At 52.9% G+C, this 16769-nt stretch overlaps 10 protein-coding genes across 10 annotated transcripts in view; 3 read left to right on the top strand and 7 right to left on the bottom strand.

Annotated features, from left to right (window-relative positions):
- Malapachy_0591 (sentrin-specific protease 1) overlaps positions 1–1466 on the top strand; it is a gene marked incomplete at both ends in the record, with an annotated part of 1893 nt that extends 427 nt beyond the window's left edge. Inside the window, one exon of the mRNA XM_018135107.1 lies at positions 1–1466. This exon is cut by the window's left edge and continues 427 nt beyond it. Coding sequence (XP_017990617.1) covers positions 1–1466 — 1466 coding nt within the window.
- An 18-nt stretch (positions 1467–1484) lies between these two features.
- Positions 1485–1945, bottom strand: Malapachy_0586 (hypothetical protein; the record flags this gene model as incomplete). The annotated part of the gene is made up of 2 exons (XM_018135102.1): positions 1485–1835; positions 1862–1945. 2 exons carry the CDS (start codon positions 1943–1945, stop codon positions 1485–1487), a joined length of 435 nt encoding a protein of 144 aa, XP_017990468.1.
- Positions 1946–2054: 109 nt separating this feature from the next.
- Malapachy_0548 (phospholipid:diacylglycerol acyltransferase) lies at positions 2055–3908 on the bottom strand (the record flags this gene model as incomplete). The annotated part of the gene is made up of 1 exon (XM_018135064.1): positions 2055–3908. One exon carries the CDS (start codon positions 3906–3908, stop codon positions 2055–2057), a length of 1854 nt encoding a protein of 617 aa, XP_017990543.1.
- Positions 3909–3972: 64 nt separating this feature from the next.
- On the bottom strand, positions 3973–5233 carry Malapachy_0553 (developmentally regulated gtp-binding protein; the record flags this gene model as incomplete). Its single annotated transcript, XM_018135069.1, has 6 exons — positions 3973–3977; positions 4011–4081; positions 4120–4146; positions 4175–4215; positions 4245–4772; positions 4802–5233. 6 exons carry the CDS (start codon positions 5231–5233, stop codon positions 3973–3975), a joined length of 1104 nt encoding a protein of 367 aa, XP_017990568.1.
- Positions 5234–5430: 197 nt separating this feature from the next.
- On the top strand, positions 5431–7497 carry Malapachy_0559 (cbs-domain-containing protein; the record flags this gene model as incomplete). Its single annotated transcript, XM_018135075.1, has 3 exons — positions 5431–5766; positions 5792–6455; positions 6482–7497. The coding sequence occupies 3 exons, from the start codon at positions 5431–5433 to the stop codon at positions 7495–7497; spliced, it is 2016 nt and encodes a 671-aa protein (XP_017990563.1).
- Positions 7498–8868: 1371 nt separating this feature from the next.
- Malapachy_0529 (acyl- dehydrogenase) lies at positions 8869–10140 on the bottom strand (the record flags this gene model as incomplete). Its single annotated transcript, XM_018135046.1, has 1 exon — positions 8869–10140. The coding sequence occupies one exon, from the start codon at positions 10138–10140 to the stop codon at positions 8869–8871; it is 1272 nt and encodes a 423-aa protein (XP_017990611.1).
- A 315-nt stretch (positions 10141–10455) lies between these two features.
- Positions 10456–10851, bottom strand: Malapachy_0587 (hypothetical protein; the record flags this gene model as incomplete). Its single annotated transcript, XM_018135103.1, has 1 exon — positions 10456–10851. One exon carries the CDS (start codon positions 10849–10851, stop codon positions 10456–10458), a length of 396 nt encoding a protein of 131 aa, XP_017990469.1.
- Positions 10852–11581: 730 nt separating this feature from the next.
- On the bottom strand, positions 11582–12329 carry Malapachy_0584 (hypothetical protein; the record flags this gene model as incomplete). The annotated part of the gene is made up of 2 exons (XM_018135100.1): positions 11582–12267; positions 12305–12329. 2 exons carry the CDS (start codon positions 12327–12329, stop codon positions 11582–11584), a joined length of 711 nt encoding a protein of 236 aa, XP_017990517.1.
- A 420-nt stretch (positions 12330–12749) lies between these two features.
- Positions 12750–15071, top strand: Malapachy_0556 (mnr2-manganese resistance protein; the record flags this gene model as incomplete). The annotated part of the gene is made up of 1 exon (XM_018135072.1): positions 12750–15071. One exon carries the CDS (start codon positions 12750–12752, stop codon positions 15069–15071), a length of 2322 nt encoding a protein of 773 aa, XP_017990569.1.
- A 22-nt stretch (positions 15072–15093) lies between these two features.
- Positions 15094–16725, bottom strand: Malapachy_0549 (glycosyltransferase family 50 protein; the record flags this gene model as incomplete). The annotated part of the gene is made up of 1 exon (XM_018135065.1): positions 15094–16725. One exon carries the CDS (start codon positions 16723–16725, stop codon positions 15094–15096), a length of 1632 nt encoding a protein of 543 aa, XP_017990544.1.
- Positions 16726–16769: the final 44 nt, after the last annotated feature.

Raw genomic sequence — 16769 nt, 5'->3', positions numbered from 1 at the left:
AAGAAGAAGAATCTGTCATTGAGATTGACGATAGTGATGAAGAGGAACCGCCTCAGGCAGCACTGTCACGCCCTTCTGAGGCACCTTCCCCATTACAAAGGTACTTGGCGGCACACCCGTCGCAGCATTCGCCTATTCGTGCCTCAAACTTTCGCCCTACCTTTTCGCACGCCACAATGCGCTCTACTGCGATACCCAAGACACTTTTTAGTGCGAAGCGGTTGAATGTATCTACGCGGGCCCCTCGTCGCACCCTCTCTTCATTAAGCCAACGCCGCAAGGCGCCTCTAGGGATGGATGAATTCAAGGCTGGTGTGCAAGTCCGCCAACAGGCGCGTATTGCAGCGATGATTCGCGAGGCATTCCAAGCCATGGAGCGCGGTACATCATTCTCTTACCAAGACTTCCATGCGTTGGTCCGAAAACGCGCCCATGTACATCAGATTATGGATATGGAGACACTTCGAATGTCCTCCCATGCGCCTATCTCTGATGAGCAAGAGTATACACGGCGCACATTGGAAGCGCTGAAGCAGCGAGAGGTACGTGCGGCGTCACGTTTGCCTCAGCCCAAAGGCTCAATGGAGACGCAAAAGGAGTCACTTCGAGAGGCAAGGGCCAAACGACGAGCGCAACATGGCATTCTAGGACGTGCGCCTCTGCCATCATCCCTCTCGCCAGAGCAAGAAGTGGCCGTGCGTACCGCGTTTGGTCAGTCTGGCGTGATTGCCTCCATGACAGGCGCGCAAGTGGAAGCGCATGACTTGGCCAAGTTGCGGCCAGGAACATGGCTCAATGATGAGGTCATCAACATGTATGGCCACCTCCTTATGCAGCGAGCCAATGCGGACCAAACACGCCAGAAGCAGGGCGAGCCTTGTGAATGTTGGGCCGTCCACTTTTTCACGTCGTTCTTCTGGCAAAATTTAACTACACGTGGCTACGCTGGTGTGCGGCGCTGGTCGCGGCGTGTGGATCTGTTCACCAAGGACATGGTATTGATCCCGATCAATGTTGGGCAAGCGCATTGGGTGTGTGCCGTGATCAACTTGCGACTGCGTCGCTTTGAGTACTATGACAGTATGGGCATGCCCATCCCTAGCGTCTTTGCGCGGTTGAGAGCCTACTTGCTAGAGGAAATGCGCGATAAAAAACAAATGGAATTGGATCTTAGCGACTGGGTCGATTACTTTGCCCAGGACACGTCGCCACAGCAGAGGAATGGGTATGATTGTGGTGTGTTTGCTGTGCAGACATTGGAACAGCTCAGCCGGCGTGATCCATCGTTGCCATATCCACCGCCATTAGAGGCCGAGCAATTCACCAAGCCCGCTGATCCAGACACGCTCGCTTTGTGGCGCGAAGAATATGCGGGCGAGTATATGTGGAACTTCTCGCAGAACGATATGCCATACTTGCGGCGACGTATGGTCTACGAAATCGCCACCAAGCAGTTACTCCCGTAGTGCATAAGAAGAATACCCTTACTCATCGTCGTCTGTCCATGTGACAAGGATGGTTTCCGAGCATCCTGTACAAGGAACCTGTCGGATCCCATCTGCTAGCTGCGCCGGTGTGAGAAGGTACGCTTGCCCACAGCGGCATGGGTATCGAAAATGCATGGATGGCGTATCGACCAGTTCAAAGGCATCCAGGTCGACTTCCTCAGAAATCCGTAAGGTACGTGTAGCATGCTTTCGGAGGAGGTCAGCTCGGCTTTGATCGTAGACGGCGCGCGTGTGCTCATCACGTAGCGTTTCGTATGCGTGATTGATCTCGCGGATACGTTCGTCTTCTGCCGATGTGGTACGACCTGATTGCTTATCAGGATGATGCTGAGGGTCAGAAGAAGACGACGTACGACGCGCGCTAGCTGTAAGTACGCAGCTCGAATCTCTACCAGGCTGGCCGTCGGTGCGACGCCAAGGATGGCATAGGCATCCATTGTCCACCGAAGTGGAGGTAGGAAAAAAAGCGCGAACATAAATTCGCCGAAATTGCCAAGGACAAAAAGGTCTAAGGATGGGAGTGCATTACATAGGAGGGGAGGAGCGCTACCAATCAATCTTGCTGGCATATTCACGGATAGGTGAGAGAATGCGTTCCTCGACGGTATCACCCATGCCGGAGGCGACACGAGTCACGACTTCGTTCAAGTCGTGTGAGCCTAGAATGTCAATGTGATCACCGGACGAAGCGCCGCCACGCAGGTCGAACGCATCTGGGACATGGAAAACTTCGTGTGTTACCACCTTGATGTTCGCTGGGTTGTACCGCTTCTGTTTCCAGCCAGTGACGCACATCGAGCCTAGCGATAAAATCGACACGGTGCCATCGCCCTCGCCCAAGTCGCAGCCTGCATTGACTTTCGGCACAGCCTTCTCGGAGTGAATAGAGGGATCGATGCGGCTCATAGACGGGACCACAGGGCTGGTTCCGTTCACAAACGTGCTTGACGACGAAAAGTTCTGTGAGTCAAATTGGCCCTGCAAATCCACAGGCGGCATCTCACGCATCCAGTAGGAGCGCTCTGTCGGTTGATTCCAGCCGTAGACACAGTAGACTTTCATGTTAGGTGCATTGGGCAGCGCCACTTCCAGCGGGTTGGTCCACTTCGAAGGGTTAGCATTGTTCTTCTTGACCTTCTTGGGATCACGCTCAAAGCCAAACGAGTAGTTCGAGTATAGCATCTCCTGGAACTCTTTCGGCGTGTGCATTAGGATCCATGGGTACGACTCGGCGACCGAGAGAGCACGAACAATCATGGACGAGTTGCGGCCGGCTGGCTCCGTATATTTCATCAACACACCATGGGTCGACGTGGCGTTGGCCGTGTCGTCAGGCGCACTGTCGTGATTGCCCCAGATGACATCGCCACCTTTAAGCATCAAGCTCGCACTGCCGGCCCATGAACGGAAGAGCTGAGCCCGTTCTTGCGAGCTAAGGAATCGCTCCAGCAAGCTGGAGAGCATCGCAGGCACCTGCACAGTGTCGCGCATCTCTCCCGTCATCAAGGCGGCCATAGCTTTGGGCACGCCTAGCATCGGACCAGACAAGTTCACAAACGAATCCACATGCTTGTCGACCCACTTGGCGCCAAGGTGGTACTCGGCCCACTTCAAAAAGTAGAAGGCCACATTGGAGCCCATGCTGTGGGCGACCAGGACGGTCTTTTCCTTGTACACCTCCAGATTGAGCTCCAGCCGCGACTTGAGCTCCGAAAAGTAGTGATCACGCACCTCCAGATTACTTGTGCTCAGTCGCCAGTCGTAGCTGGCCAGATAGATCTGGTTGATATCGTAGCCCACAGCCGCCAAGTTCTCAATAATCTTACTCCAGATCCAGTAACCTGCCGCAAAATAGCTGGCGGCATCCAAGCCTTTGGCAGCCCGAACGCGAACGCCAGCGGGATCCAGTCCCGTCACAGGGTCCAGCATGAGCTGACGCACCCATTCGTCACGGTCGAAGAGCGCACTTCGAAGCATGGACATGGATCCCCACAAACGCTTACGGAAAAACGCAATGTTGCTGTCGGACACAGTCCACGATTCCAGACCCGTACTGATGATACCAGGAATCAGCACCACAGGGTGCTTCGGCTTGGCTCCCTGCGCAGCAAGATTGCGGCCTACCTTGAAGTCCAGCGTCTCTGACCATTTCTTGGTCCGGCTGAGCATACTGTCAATCTGTTCTTGCAGCTCTTTCGGGAAGAGCGAGTCAAACTCGACCTTGTCGAGCTTCAACAGCTCAATAGGATCATCCAGCAAGTCCATCAACGGCTTCATGTGCTTGGTCAGGTGGCCATTGTGCGAGAGAAGGACGACAACCAGACCGATAACAATGGCAAAGATCAGGGCCCATATGCGGCGGGAGTACAGCCACCCATGCGTCGAGGCAGACGCCGTCATCGTAGGGGTTCGGGGTAAAGGTACGTAGGGCTACAAAAAAAAAATTGGAAGTGGAGAGGGATTTTCAGCCTGCATATAAGTGCCAATCGTGCGCATACGTACGAGTGAAAATTGTCACCACATCATCGTTCGCCACAACATGGTTGAGGCCCACTTTTTGGGCGAGCGGGAACCTGCAGGGTTAGCGTGTGTCATAGGGGGTCCGACATACTTGCTCGATTTGCCATATACCATCGCACTGCATGGTTAGTACACGCTATACGTACTAGGCAAACTTATCCACCAACGCCCTATGCACGGCATGACACTAGATGGTGAGCGCAGGCCTTGACATACCACATGCTCAATAGTTGCACCCCGTCGCACCACAATCGGATCTTCCAAGTCAGGATGCTCGCCACGCTTCTTGGTATAAATGCGGTTGAGACCAAGCTCTTCCCAAATGCTGTCAATCAAATAGTCCAAGTTTAAGTTCAGGTTGCAGCTGATCACGACACTGTTCGGCTCATTTGCAAGCCTGTCCATTTCCTCCATACTGATCCCATCGATCTTGTTGTATACATACAAGCATCGGACGTACTTGCGGTTGCCCAGCAATACATCGATGAATTGGTCGACGGTAATATCTTCACGGATCATCACATCACAGTTGTGGATCTTGTAACCCTGCAAAATAGATCGGATCATCTTCTCATCAATCTTCGTCAGCGTCAAGCCCATAGCCTTAGTAACGACAATGCCACCACCTGACTTTTTCTTGAGGACCACATCCGGCTTGGTTTGATTAAGACGAATACCGACATCTTCCAGCTCTTTTTCTAAAAGGGGGCGCTGCTGAGATGACTTTGTCGCGTCCAGCATCATCTAAAAGTGAGAGGCAAAGAGGGACGTACCAATACCAAGTCAGCCGTCTTGGCCACACTGACAACTTGACGACCACGACCACGACCCTGGGCAGCGCCTTCAATAATACCTGGCAAGTCCAAAAGCTGGATACGAGCACCTTCGTACTCCAAGACACCAGGAATCGCTGTCAATGTAGTATACTCATACGCAGCCGTAGCGCTTTCCGTTTCTGTGATCGTCGATAGTAAAGTCGATTTGCCCACAGAGGGGAATCCAATCAACACTACACGCGCATTGCCAGACTTCATGACATCAAAACCCTCACCAGATTTGCTGCTCTTCTTGTCCGGCTCCAGCAGCTGCATACGCAGCTTGGCTAGCTTGGCACGCAAGAGACCAATATGATATTCAGTTGCCTTGTTTTTCTGAGTCCGGGCCATTTCGGCCTCGATCTCCTTGATCTTCTCTACGACACCCATGGTGATTCACACAGCCTGGGAAGAGAAAGACCTGTCCTGGGTTCACAGCGATACACGCTCTCGTTTCAGGAGCCACAAGGGCTCGCCGAGGTGCACACCCAGGGTTCGCCGTGTCCCTCCACCTCACGTGACCCAACGCGCAAGGTGTTTGGGCAACACCGCTCGCGGACGTGGGTGATGGGCTACTGACCATTAGGATGAGCGCGTCGTCACCCTACCGAAGCTCTCCAGTCAGCAATGATACACGCTTGCGTCAGTCGCGTCGTGATGAGGCGATCCGTAAGCGTATCGAGAATGAGCTGAGCAGGAAGGCAGGAAAGCCACTGACGCCACAGCAAAACCGTCGCCGAAACCAGGTGCAAGCCGGCACGGTGTCGGCGCTGCGACCCTCCCCAGCGCTCACAGTTCCTCAGAGTATGAGTATTACTGATGCTAGTCAACTATGTGCCGCAAAGCGTACTGATTGCGTGTTGGTCGTCGATGATGAAGAGCATTTGGCTGGTATCTTTACGGCAAAGGACCTAGCGTACCGAGTACGTACCGCTCATGGCCTAACAGCAGATTGTCGCTGGCGGAATTGATCCACGAATGACGCCTGTAAGTGCCATTATGACCACATCGCCTATGGTGACGCGTGATACGACGAGTGCGACCGAGGCACTCAACACGATGGTCACGCGTGGATTCCGTCACTTGCCTGTGTGTAACGAAGATGGTGATGTGATTGGTTTGCTCGATATTGCGAAAGTGTTCTATGAAGCCCTGGAAAAGTTGGAGCGGGCTCATGGATCTTCACAGCAGCTCTACTCAGCCCTGGAAGGCGTTCACAACGAATGGGGTGGTGGTCCGCAAGATGCCATGATGCAGTATGTCGAGGCACTTCGTCAGCGGATGAACATGCCGGATTTGTCCACAATTCTGGACTCACGTACTATGCCATGCACTGTGGGTGTTCGTACCTCGGTACGCGACGCTGCTCGTCTCATGAAAGAGCACCGCACCACGTCAGTCATTGTGATTGAGAATGTACCGAGCACACATATGGAGCGTGGTACCACCACAGCCAAGATCGCGGGTATTTTTACGTCGAAAGACGTGGTTCTCCGTGTGATTGCAGCTGGATTGGATCCGGAACGATGCAGTGTAGTGCGCGTGATGACGCCCCACCCTGATACCGCGCCGCCCTCCCTTTCGATTCAGGAAGCGCTTCGCAAGATGCACGGTATGTATGAACATGCTAACAGACAGATGGTCGTTATTTAAACTTGCCTGTCGTGGATGTCGATGCGCGCCTCGTAGGCGTCGTGGATGTGCTGAAATTGACGTATGCTACACTTGAGCAGATCAACAGTATGAACGGGGAAAGTGACGATGGTGGTCCAATGTGGAACCGTTTTTGGAACAGCTTCAGCCAGGGCTCCAACTCCATGTTTGGTGAGGATACGAGCGGTGTGAGTGGGTCCCTTCCCGCCCATACATCGCCATCGGCTGCAGGTGGCCTAGACATTAGCTCTGAGGTACATCCGAACGACAGCGCAAGTGCAGTTGGCGCTAGCACGCACGATGGTGGGTCTGCGCTCGATGCGGCACCTCTGGTGGAAGCTGACGATGGCACATACCTGTTCAAATTTGTGACGCCAAGTGGCCGCGTACATCGGTTCCAAGCACGCTACGATTCGTACGAGACTATCCGTGAGATCGTAACGATCAAACTATCTGGAGATCCTTTCTTTTCTCATACAGGTTCGTCTCGAGACAAGCCCGCCGAACCCGTTCCGACGGCGTTCGACGAGGATGGTCGTTTGCCGATACATATCTTTACACCTCCTTTGCCTACAGGTTTCCAGGTGAACCCGCCTGATACAGAAGACTTTACCCTCGCGTACAAGGATGATGATGATGACCTTGTCTTGATCACCGCTGATGGCGATGTACAGGATGCTGTGAAGGTGGCGCAGCACCAAGGACGTGATCGTGTTGTGCTCATTCTCCAGGGCGGCAGGTCTTGGGACGAAGTGATGGCTCGCGACGGTGCACACAGTGCCTATACGTCGGCGACGGCGGGTCAAGGCCGCCAGCATCACCAGCATGCCCAGGACGAGGTAGTTCATCAACCTAAGTCCGAAAAGCGTGGCCATGCAGGTGCCTCGGATTTGCTTTTCGGGTTTCTACCGAGAGACATGGCCTTGCCAGCGGCCATTGGATTTGCGAGTGTCGCCGGCATTGCTGCCGCCTGTATTGTCAAGTTTGGTGGTCGGCCATGATGACGTAGGGGACCTATGCAGTTCGAGTAGTTCTGTCCTAATTTGTTCGCTTGCTATAAGACGGGACCGCGGGAGGATGCAGGTCAATCTAAGGAAAGTGATCTGGGCGGAGTTAAGGTTGAGATAACAACAAGCGAGATGCCGTCGCGGGTGAAAAGACTTTGAGCCTAACCAAAGTAGGGCACCAACACGAAAAAATCGATTGGCAGGCTGATCAGAGAGTGAGAAGTGAAACATTGTATACTGTCAAACAATAGGTTGCAAAGGAAGCGAAGTAAATGCGCCGCAAAAACCCTGTCTGTTTCAACAAGTAGAATAAAAGTTCGATACTTCTGACGTAAGGCACGGTCGACCCAGCGTAGGCGATTGACTACCTTGATTGGCTTAGGCCCACTCAACGTAGGCTTTGCGGGGATATTAACATGTGGAAGAGAAACACTCAAGACGGTCCTAGGAAGAGCAAGGTTGTTTTCGTGTGACAATTCTGTATCTCTGCGTAGCCCGAGAAGGTGGGCCAGAGGATAGGCGGTTGATGGTTCAAGTGCAAAGGGACTGGGGTGCAATTCAATACATGACACAAATGGAAAAACGGCATCAGGAGCGATGGAAACCATACGTGAAACGGTCGTCTGCAACAGCATCGCCAAGACGGGATGTGGCGCACCTCAACAGCTCAGATTCACAGCGGCTTTCTCCTATGTATACCAGCCTTCCCAGCCAAAACGTGTTTATGCATCCCAGCCCTAGTACATTGAACCAGTTCAGCTTAGCCCAAGCCACGTCTTCAAACGGTGCCAACTCTAGTCGTTACATCTTAGCACCTTTCAAGCGTTGTTTAAAGACTGAACCAAAAATACAAGTATCGATGTCTTGTCCCAGCGTTGGCGCTACCTATTTGGATCAAGATACTATCGCACATCGTTCACGACATTCATCCTTACCACCATCTTGCAATGACGAACCTCAAGCGTCAAATGGGCGGGCTTCCTTGCCGCCCTTGAAAATCCCGTCCAAGAACAGTGGTTCCTTTGGGCAAACTACTAGTACGCACCTCTCATCTCCGCATGCATCATCCCCGCATCCTTCTGCATCACCGCAACTACCACCACTAGCTCCTGTACATCTGGCTCCTCATGACTCGCATGTTTCTATGTCATCACACATTGGCCTTTCTGAATTTTCGGTTTTACAAAGCAATCGACGAACGAACGTAATGGCCCGTCTACGCTCGATGGTTTCGACACGACTAAAAGAAAAGCACCGTAACACAGACGAAAGTGAACCGTAAGGTCGCGGTTGTCTGGGCATCACAGTTTGACGAATTCTATCATCACCACTGCCTACTATAGATAATTAAGCATGGAAAGATCTTTAAGCGTTGTAGAGGTCGGCAAGCTGACGCGAGATAACCAGGCGCTGGATCTGCGAGGTACCCTCGTACAGCTCAAAGATCTTGGCGTCACGGTAGAGCTTCTCCACGGCACTCTCCGTGTTGAAGCCGAGACCACCGTAGATCTGGACAGCCTGGTCGGCGTTCGACACCGCCGCACGCGAAGCAGTGCACTTGGCCATACTGGCCAGGAAGCTGTTGCGCATGCCCTGGTCCTTGGCCCAGCACGCCTTCCAGACAAGATTGCGCGAAGCCTCCACAGCCATCTGCATGTCGGCCAGCATGAATGCCACGGCCTGGTGATTAATGATCGGCTGACCCATGGTCTTGCACTCCTTGGCGTAGATAGTAGCCTCATACAGAGCACGCTGAGCAAGACCCACGGCACCCGAGGCAACAAGAGGACGAGTGATATCAAAGGCACCCATGGCAATCTTGAAACCATCGCCAGGCTTGCCCAGCAGGTTCTCCTCCGGCACCTCAACATCCTCGAACGTGATCATACGGGTGTCAGAGCAGCGTTGACCCATGTTGATTTCCTTCTTGCCACGGATGACACCCGGCGCATCACCATCGACAATGAAGCCCGAAAGAGCCTTGTGCGGACGCTCGTTCGGGTTCGTGCGGGCCAGCACAAAGTACCAGTTAGCGTGGCCACCGTTCGTGATCCACATCTTAGTACCGTTAAGAATCCACTTGTTGCCACGCTTCTCAGCACGGGTCTGGATGTTGGCGACATCCGAACCGGCACCCGGCTCAGTGACACCGTACGAAGCCACGAGAGGCTCCTCCGTCATACGGCCAAGGTACTTGGCCTTCTGCTCATCATTACCAGCGACAATCAAAGGAGCCTCCGCCAGACCATTGGCCTCAATGGCAGTCTGGATACCAGTGCAACCATAGGCGAGCTCCTCGGTGATCAAAGAGCACTCCATCAGGCCAAGACCGGGACCACCGAACTTCTCCGGAATGTGTGTGTTAAGAAGACCCACCTCGTGAGCCTTCTTGATAACCTCCCACGGGTACTCCATGGTCTCATCGTAGTGACGAGCAACAGGGATAATGTTGTCGCGAGTGAACTTGCGAGCAAGATCCTGGTACGCCTGCTGGTCCTCACTCAGCTCAAAGCTAACATTCTTGGCCGAGGGAGTCTGGGAAAACAGACGAGCGGCAGCAGGCGAAGCACGCAACGACGAGGACAAGCGACCCAGGCCCTTCGAAGCGGAAACAGCACGGTGAGAAAGGATCGACATCTCGATATACAGTAAAGAAAGGAAGCCGGCGTGCAGCGGGTGTATGGCAGGGGATCTTCGGCCGAAATATGCTCTGCACGCGGGGCCCCCGGTAAGCCCTATCCGTTGCCGGTGGCCTTTGTCACTACGCTTACCTAACCAAAATGGATGGCTAGGCACGGATCATGCGACTCTGCCCTGTATAACAATAGATTAAAAATAGATTTCATAACATAACAGGTTTAAACGTCTATAACAAGGGTCTCAAACAGTCATCAAGGTTCATTTAAACTCCAGACCAGCTGGAACAGGTGAAAGCGATGCGGACATATGATTTTAGTTGATAGAGAACTTCGGAGAGCGATTGCCAGAATCGCCGAAGAGGACGACAATGTAGTCATCACGGCTTTCCACGTTGGGCACGGTAAACGTCACGTTGCCAGTGCGGATCAAAAAGTCTTGCGCCAGAGTGTTGGCGAGGTTCTCACCCTGCTGGCCATCCACCATATGACCGAGGCGGATAGCACCAGTGAGGTTCTTCAGCTCCTTGGGCAAGTTGGAAGCATCCCAAGTGACGTTGACCTGGTCACCAACTTTCCACTGGACGCCTTCAGTAGGGTAGACAATTTCAGGCACGTAAACCAAACGGCTTTCGAGATCGGCGGCCAAAGCAGGCGAAGCGACAGCGACCAGCGCAGTGAAAAGGGCAGCAATGGAAGTGAAGCGAACCATAATAATAGTAGGGAGGAGGTGAGGTGAGGTGAGGTGAGGCTATACCAGTACAGACGCACACCTCTTTAAAAATAGTTCACGAGTGGCGGCAGAGTAGAAATTGCTACTATTAGTATAGCCTTGTGGAGAATTGCCGACCAATCATGCATTATCTATGCAAGGGCCGAGAACACAGTTTGATGCAAGTCTACATTCCACCGATTTGTATTTCCAATTGGAACAAAGATTATGACTGGCACAGCCAATTTTCAAATGCGAAGACTCAGGGAAATTAGGCAGTCCAGTTCACATATTGAATTGGCGCCAACGGAGGGAAAGCGTCACCGAACTACGCCTAAAACTGTGTGGCTGTGACTCGTCCAAACGCGGGTGCAGTATGGCACTTGCACGGTTATCCAGGCCCAAGACATTGACATATTGGGAAGGTGCATGCTATGCACTCTTGCTGATTGTGAGTTGGGGACTGCTTGGCGGCTGGAGCACAAATGAGAATTGGCTGTCCTTTCCCTCTTCCTTAGCTTACTTACTCCCTCTGCTGATACCCTTGACCACCTACGTTGTTATCGCGCGTTTTACTGGGAATGAGATGTACCGATACTCATGACCAACATGAGGAATGGGTCTGTGATGATTTGTTTATTAGGACATGCTCAACTATTGGGCAACTGGATATGAAAATGACTACGTATACGCTACAATGTGATTACAATGTACAGCAAAGTCAGTTCAATTATAGAGTCTTGTACGCCGAGCTGCTCTTAGAGGCAGCGGTGGCTAGAACTGGGATTGCAAAAAGAGATGCGCCAATGGCAGCCCAGAACATCCAAAGAGCGTTGCCATAGTCGATGTCCAGAGCAGACTTGTGACGCATAGTTGACACAAAATAGGTATAAATGATGGCGCCACTGACCAGCAAACAAAAACCAAGGAAGTTGAGGATGGAAGCAATTGTTAGCATGGACATATGCCAGAGAAGAGACACGAGGAAAGCGACACCAACAAGGATGGTGCCGACGAAAAGAAGATAGAAGGCCACTTGAGTGTAGTGGTTGATGGCACCTTGGTTAGAGAACTGACCGATCATCGATGCACTGTTCTGAGAGTTGCTAGAAGGGAGGTCCTCCATAATGGCCTGCGGGATGTCCACGGAATGACCGAAACCGCCTTCGCTGCAAGCAATCTGGTCCGAATCCGGGAAGCCACCACAGTAGTTGTACAGGCCCCATGAGTATTCGGAACGCACACCATTGTGCTGTCCAATAGCCGTAGTCATGGAGCGAGCCATGACATCTGGAGGAACACCAGCACCGACACGGGCAGAGACCATTCTAATGCTGCGGGAAACCACATTGTGAGTCAGCTGACCAATGTTAGCGAACACGACTAGGACAGTGGCACAGAGAAGAAGAAATTGTGCTAATAGAGTCAGGAAAAAGAAACCTTGTTAACGTACCAAGGAGGGTAGTAGCAATACGCATTGGCGTTAGAAGGGCTCACCTATGTGAGAGTGATAAGGGAGGTAAAATTTGCTGTGGCACTTGGGCCGGTATCTCGCTCGCTGCGTTCACGCGAATGTCAATGATATGCACTGCGCGCCCTACATAAGCTGACTAATACGCTGGTATGCATGGCAGAAAAAAAGCGACGCAAACCAAAGGGCCAAAACCCTGAGACTACAGAGAGATACATGTAAATTGCATGAATGGCAGTCGTTTGGAATGACAGGGTCTTAAACTAGACCCAGGCGAGAGAGCAAGGGAAAATAAAAAATGGAGAGTCTCACGTACTGCAATCTGATGACTGGACAAAATAGTAATAAACTTGGGCCTACAAAGAAAAAAGCTCGTGAACGACATTTAGCATCGCCTCCACGATCGTAGTGTGTAAGACGTTGTCGAATGTCTACACCACCTATTCGTTTTCGTGACAACCCTCATGAGGAGGGTGAAGCATCTCCAATTGATATAGGGAGCTCATGGAAAGACCATGATTTGAACGAAGAGGCGCAGCGTGAGCAAGATTTGGAGGCTGCTCGTCTGATGAGCATGGCACGGGAACATACCAGCTCCAGCCACCTTTGGATGGATGGTAATGAGACGAAGCTCAGTACACCAATGGCTGCTATGCCAATGCGTGGCTCGCAGAACTCAGCCGCATTAAAACGTTTCTATCGTCACAATGCTGGATCGACGGCCAGCCTCGATAGCCAACACCACTTTATTGATCATCGCAATCAATCACACTCGCTCTCTGTCAACCCTAACTCACCCCTTGCCATCCGTGCAATGCAAGGTGCGAAGAGTATGCATGACCCGCCAGAGGGTGAAGGAGACGCACACCTGGCTGACGAGACGGCGACGAAGAGAGACCAGCCAACGACAGCTACATCGCCGACAACGCATCCTGACCGTGAGTATGGAGGTTCGTATCAAGAGTCTACCGCTGGCTCTCTACATGGCATGATGCAATCTTCCCACACAACAGCCGGCCGGGATACGCCGCTTGAAGACGATGTGTGCTTCCCGCCACCAAACCATGTCGACGAGCAACCTATGCATGAGAAGCAAGGCTCAGTCTCGCACAATGCTGCGCCACCAGGCTATCCTTATACGTTTGATCTCACGGCTCTCGATTCGTTCGTCCAGGAAGAGCGTGAACGCCAGGGACACATTGGATCCTTTACGCACCTTTCGTCGTTCGGCAGTGGGTCTGGCGCACGAAGTCAGTTTGGCTATTCTCTGACGGGTGGTGATGCGAAGCTATACAGCCGCCGACCCCGTCGTGCGCAGACAGGCTTGTCTGAGGGCGGTGGGAAGTACCAGCGCAAGTTGGCGATGTTTGAGGGAGGTCATTCGTTCGGTCAAGCAAGCGAATCGCCAAAACTCAAGGCGACATCGCCTTTGTCCATGGAGCCAGACGACGCGAACCGTCCGTTGTTGAAGGGCACGTCGCAGCCCACGTATCATGGCATGCCTAGGGACGAGCCGCCTGCGCAACCGTCGCTTACGCGTGCACAGACTGTGCCGAATACGCGCGCCCCACGGTCGAGCGTGCCCATTCCTGGTACAGCGCACGACAAGCCATACCGCTTTACGTTTTATTCAAATGCCCTACCATCTACTATCCATGCGCGGTACTTGTCGGAGCTTCCTGGCCAGGGGCAGAGCTTTGAGGATTTGTTCCGTGGTGTGCCGAGTGAGGCAGACATGCAAGAGATGAAAGAAAAGTCGGCGCCATTGATTCCTGGAGTGCCGATGTTGGGAGGTGAGCAGAGCCATGAACCGGACTCAAAGACGTGGTGGCTGGACGTGCTATGCCCGACGGACCAAGAGATGAAAGTGTTGGCACGCACCTTTGGCATCCATCCCCTTACGACCGAAGATATTTTGATGGAAGAGACACGCGAGAAGATTGAATTGTTCCGCAACTATTACCTCGTGTGTTTCCGTTCGTTTGATCAGGATCCTTACAGTCCGACGTATTTGGAGCCCCTGAACATGTATATTATTGTATTCCGTGAGGGAACGCTATCGTTCCACTTCCGTCAGACGCCTCATCCGCAGAATGTGCGCCGCCGCATCAAGCAGTTGAAAGACTACATCAATGTGACGTCTGACTGGATTTCGTATGCGCTGATCGACGATATCACTGATGCTTTTGCGCCGTTGATTCAGAGCATTGAGTTTGAGGTCGACAGCATTGACGAGTTGGTACTCATTCTGAAGGAAGCCGAGCAAAGTGATATGCTTCGACGTATCGGTACCTGCCGTAAGAAGGTCATGGGTCTGTTGCGTCTGATGGGCAACAAGGCCGATGTGGTGAAAGGTCTGGCGAAGCGCAGTAACGAGTACTGGAGTGTCGCGCCCAAGTCGGACATTGGCATGTATCTCTCGGATATCCAAGATCATTTGATTACGATGACACAGAACTTGAACCACTATGAAATGATTCTCTCGCGCTCGCACAGCAACTACCTCGCTCAAATCAGTATCGAGATGACAGATGCCAACAACCAGATCAACGACGTGCTGAGCAAGCTCACAGCACTGGGTACAGTCATTGTCCCGATGAACGTCATTACCGGTCTTTGGGGTATGAACGTGCAAGTGCCTGGGCAGAATGTGGAAAATCTAAATTGGTTCGGCGGCATTTGCGCGGTCATGGTCGTGATTGCCGTGTCCGGCTACATTACAACGGTGCGCTATTTGAGCGGGCGATAATAGCGATAGACATGCACATACATTATTGCGACTTTTCTACAGCGATGGATTGCCGTGCACGCCAGTCCGACCATGCCTGAACGATATACGTAGCCCCACACACATGCACAAAAAGCAGCGCCAGGCTGCTCAGCCATAAGTACACGAACGTGTCTTTTGCGAGGAATTCAAGTCGGTACGCCTGTGAGAGCCATACCGCTTGGGCCGCGACCCACAGCGCGAGAAGCGTGGCGACATGCCATGTAGAGCGCACATGCATCGTGACGCCCACAATCGGAACAAACCACAGGTACCACAAGAAGTACTGGCTTGTGTACACCTTGTTCCACGCGACAAACACAATGGTCTGCACCATGCAGGCCAGCACAACGTCAAAGCCTCCGAGCCAGAAACCAGATAGGGCCACAGTGACGAGCTGCGGCAAAAAACTGGTCCAGGGAGCGATCCATGCCCACCACGACGAAGTCGAGTCGGTGGTCATCGAAAGGTACGTCGGGAGGAAGTAGATGCTGAAATTGTGTCGATGGTCCAGGCGAGCTAGGTGGTACAGCAAGGCGTGGCGAATGTACGGTTGGCCCCAGACGGCCCAAGCGAAAGTATTGAGAAGAATGTACATAATAGCAGCCAACGCAGTGAATTCCAGGCCGAGAACAAGGACGTCGCTTTGTCGAGGCTTTTCAATCCCGCAAAGCAGCATAATGGCATGACGGCGGTAGTTGATGAGGTGAGCGAGAATGCTAGCGCCGTAAATAATAGGGAACAGTTTAAAGTGCACGGCGAGCGCCAGTAAGAACGCAGCACCGTACCATGCATTGCTGTTCGCTACACGCAGTTCCCGCGGGTCGTGCTTGGCCGCTTTTTCCTTAGGCGGCGTGGGCGTGTGCACGAGTGACATTTCAGGCGTGGCACAAATGAGCAAGTACAGTGTGCCAAGCACTAGCACGCCGATAAGACTGTCGGCGCTGCCGCGCGTCGCGATCTGTGCAGGGAATGGATTCAGGAGCCATAATATGCCGGGTAAGTGGGTCGATAGAGAGGTACGCAGACCTGGGGCCTCGAACGCATGCATAAGGATACGTTCGTCAAGAATGGCCCACATGAGCAACGCACAGCCGACATCGGCAAGCACAAACAACAGCTTCCCACACCATGGCCAAAGTGTATCGAAGCTGTGCGCAGGGCCCATGAGCAGGGCCAAAAAGGGCGTGTAGCGGTATGTCTCGCGTGCAAATGGGTCGCCGAGCGAAGCAAAGAAGCGGAAGAGGGGGCGTGTCATGTAGAACGATAGCGTCAGAGGCCAGGACCACAACGAGTCGCGATCGACCAGCTGGCGGTCTTCTGCCTCGGCATTCCCAGGGTCGTACTGCAGCACAAATCGAGAGACGGCAGGGACAATACCACGCGCACAGTGCACATGCGCAGCGAGCTCAGGCTTGTTGAACAGGTCCTCTTCGTCCTCGTAGTTGTCGGAGTACACCGTCGACGACAGAGGGCATGCCGTCCACAGCGCACGCGCGCCATCGTTGTACACAGCATAGTCAATGTCTGTGTAGGCCAGCGAAGCATGTCGGTCTTGGTACGCGCCCCATCCAAGGAGGAAAAGACGTAGGGCCAAGCCCAACCCAAGGTACAACCACCTCGTGCGGGGCAGCATGGGGTGGAGGAGAAAAGCCAAACAGAGGCGGCCAGCCAATCTGG

This window comes from Malassezia pachydermatis (genome assembly GCF_001278385.1).
Source record: "Malassezia pachydermatis strain CBS 1879 chromosome Unknown scaffold8, whole genome shotgun sequence".
In the NCBI taxonomy this organism is placed as follows: Eukaryota; Fungi; Basidiomycota; class Malasseziomycetes; order Malasseziales; family Malasseziaceae; genus Malassezia; species Malassezia pachydermatis.
This window is presented reverse-complemented; position numbering and strand designations above follow the sequence as displayed.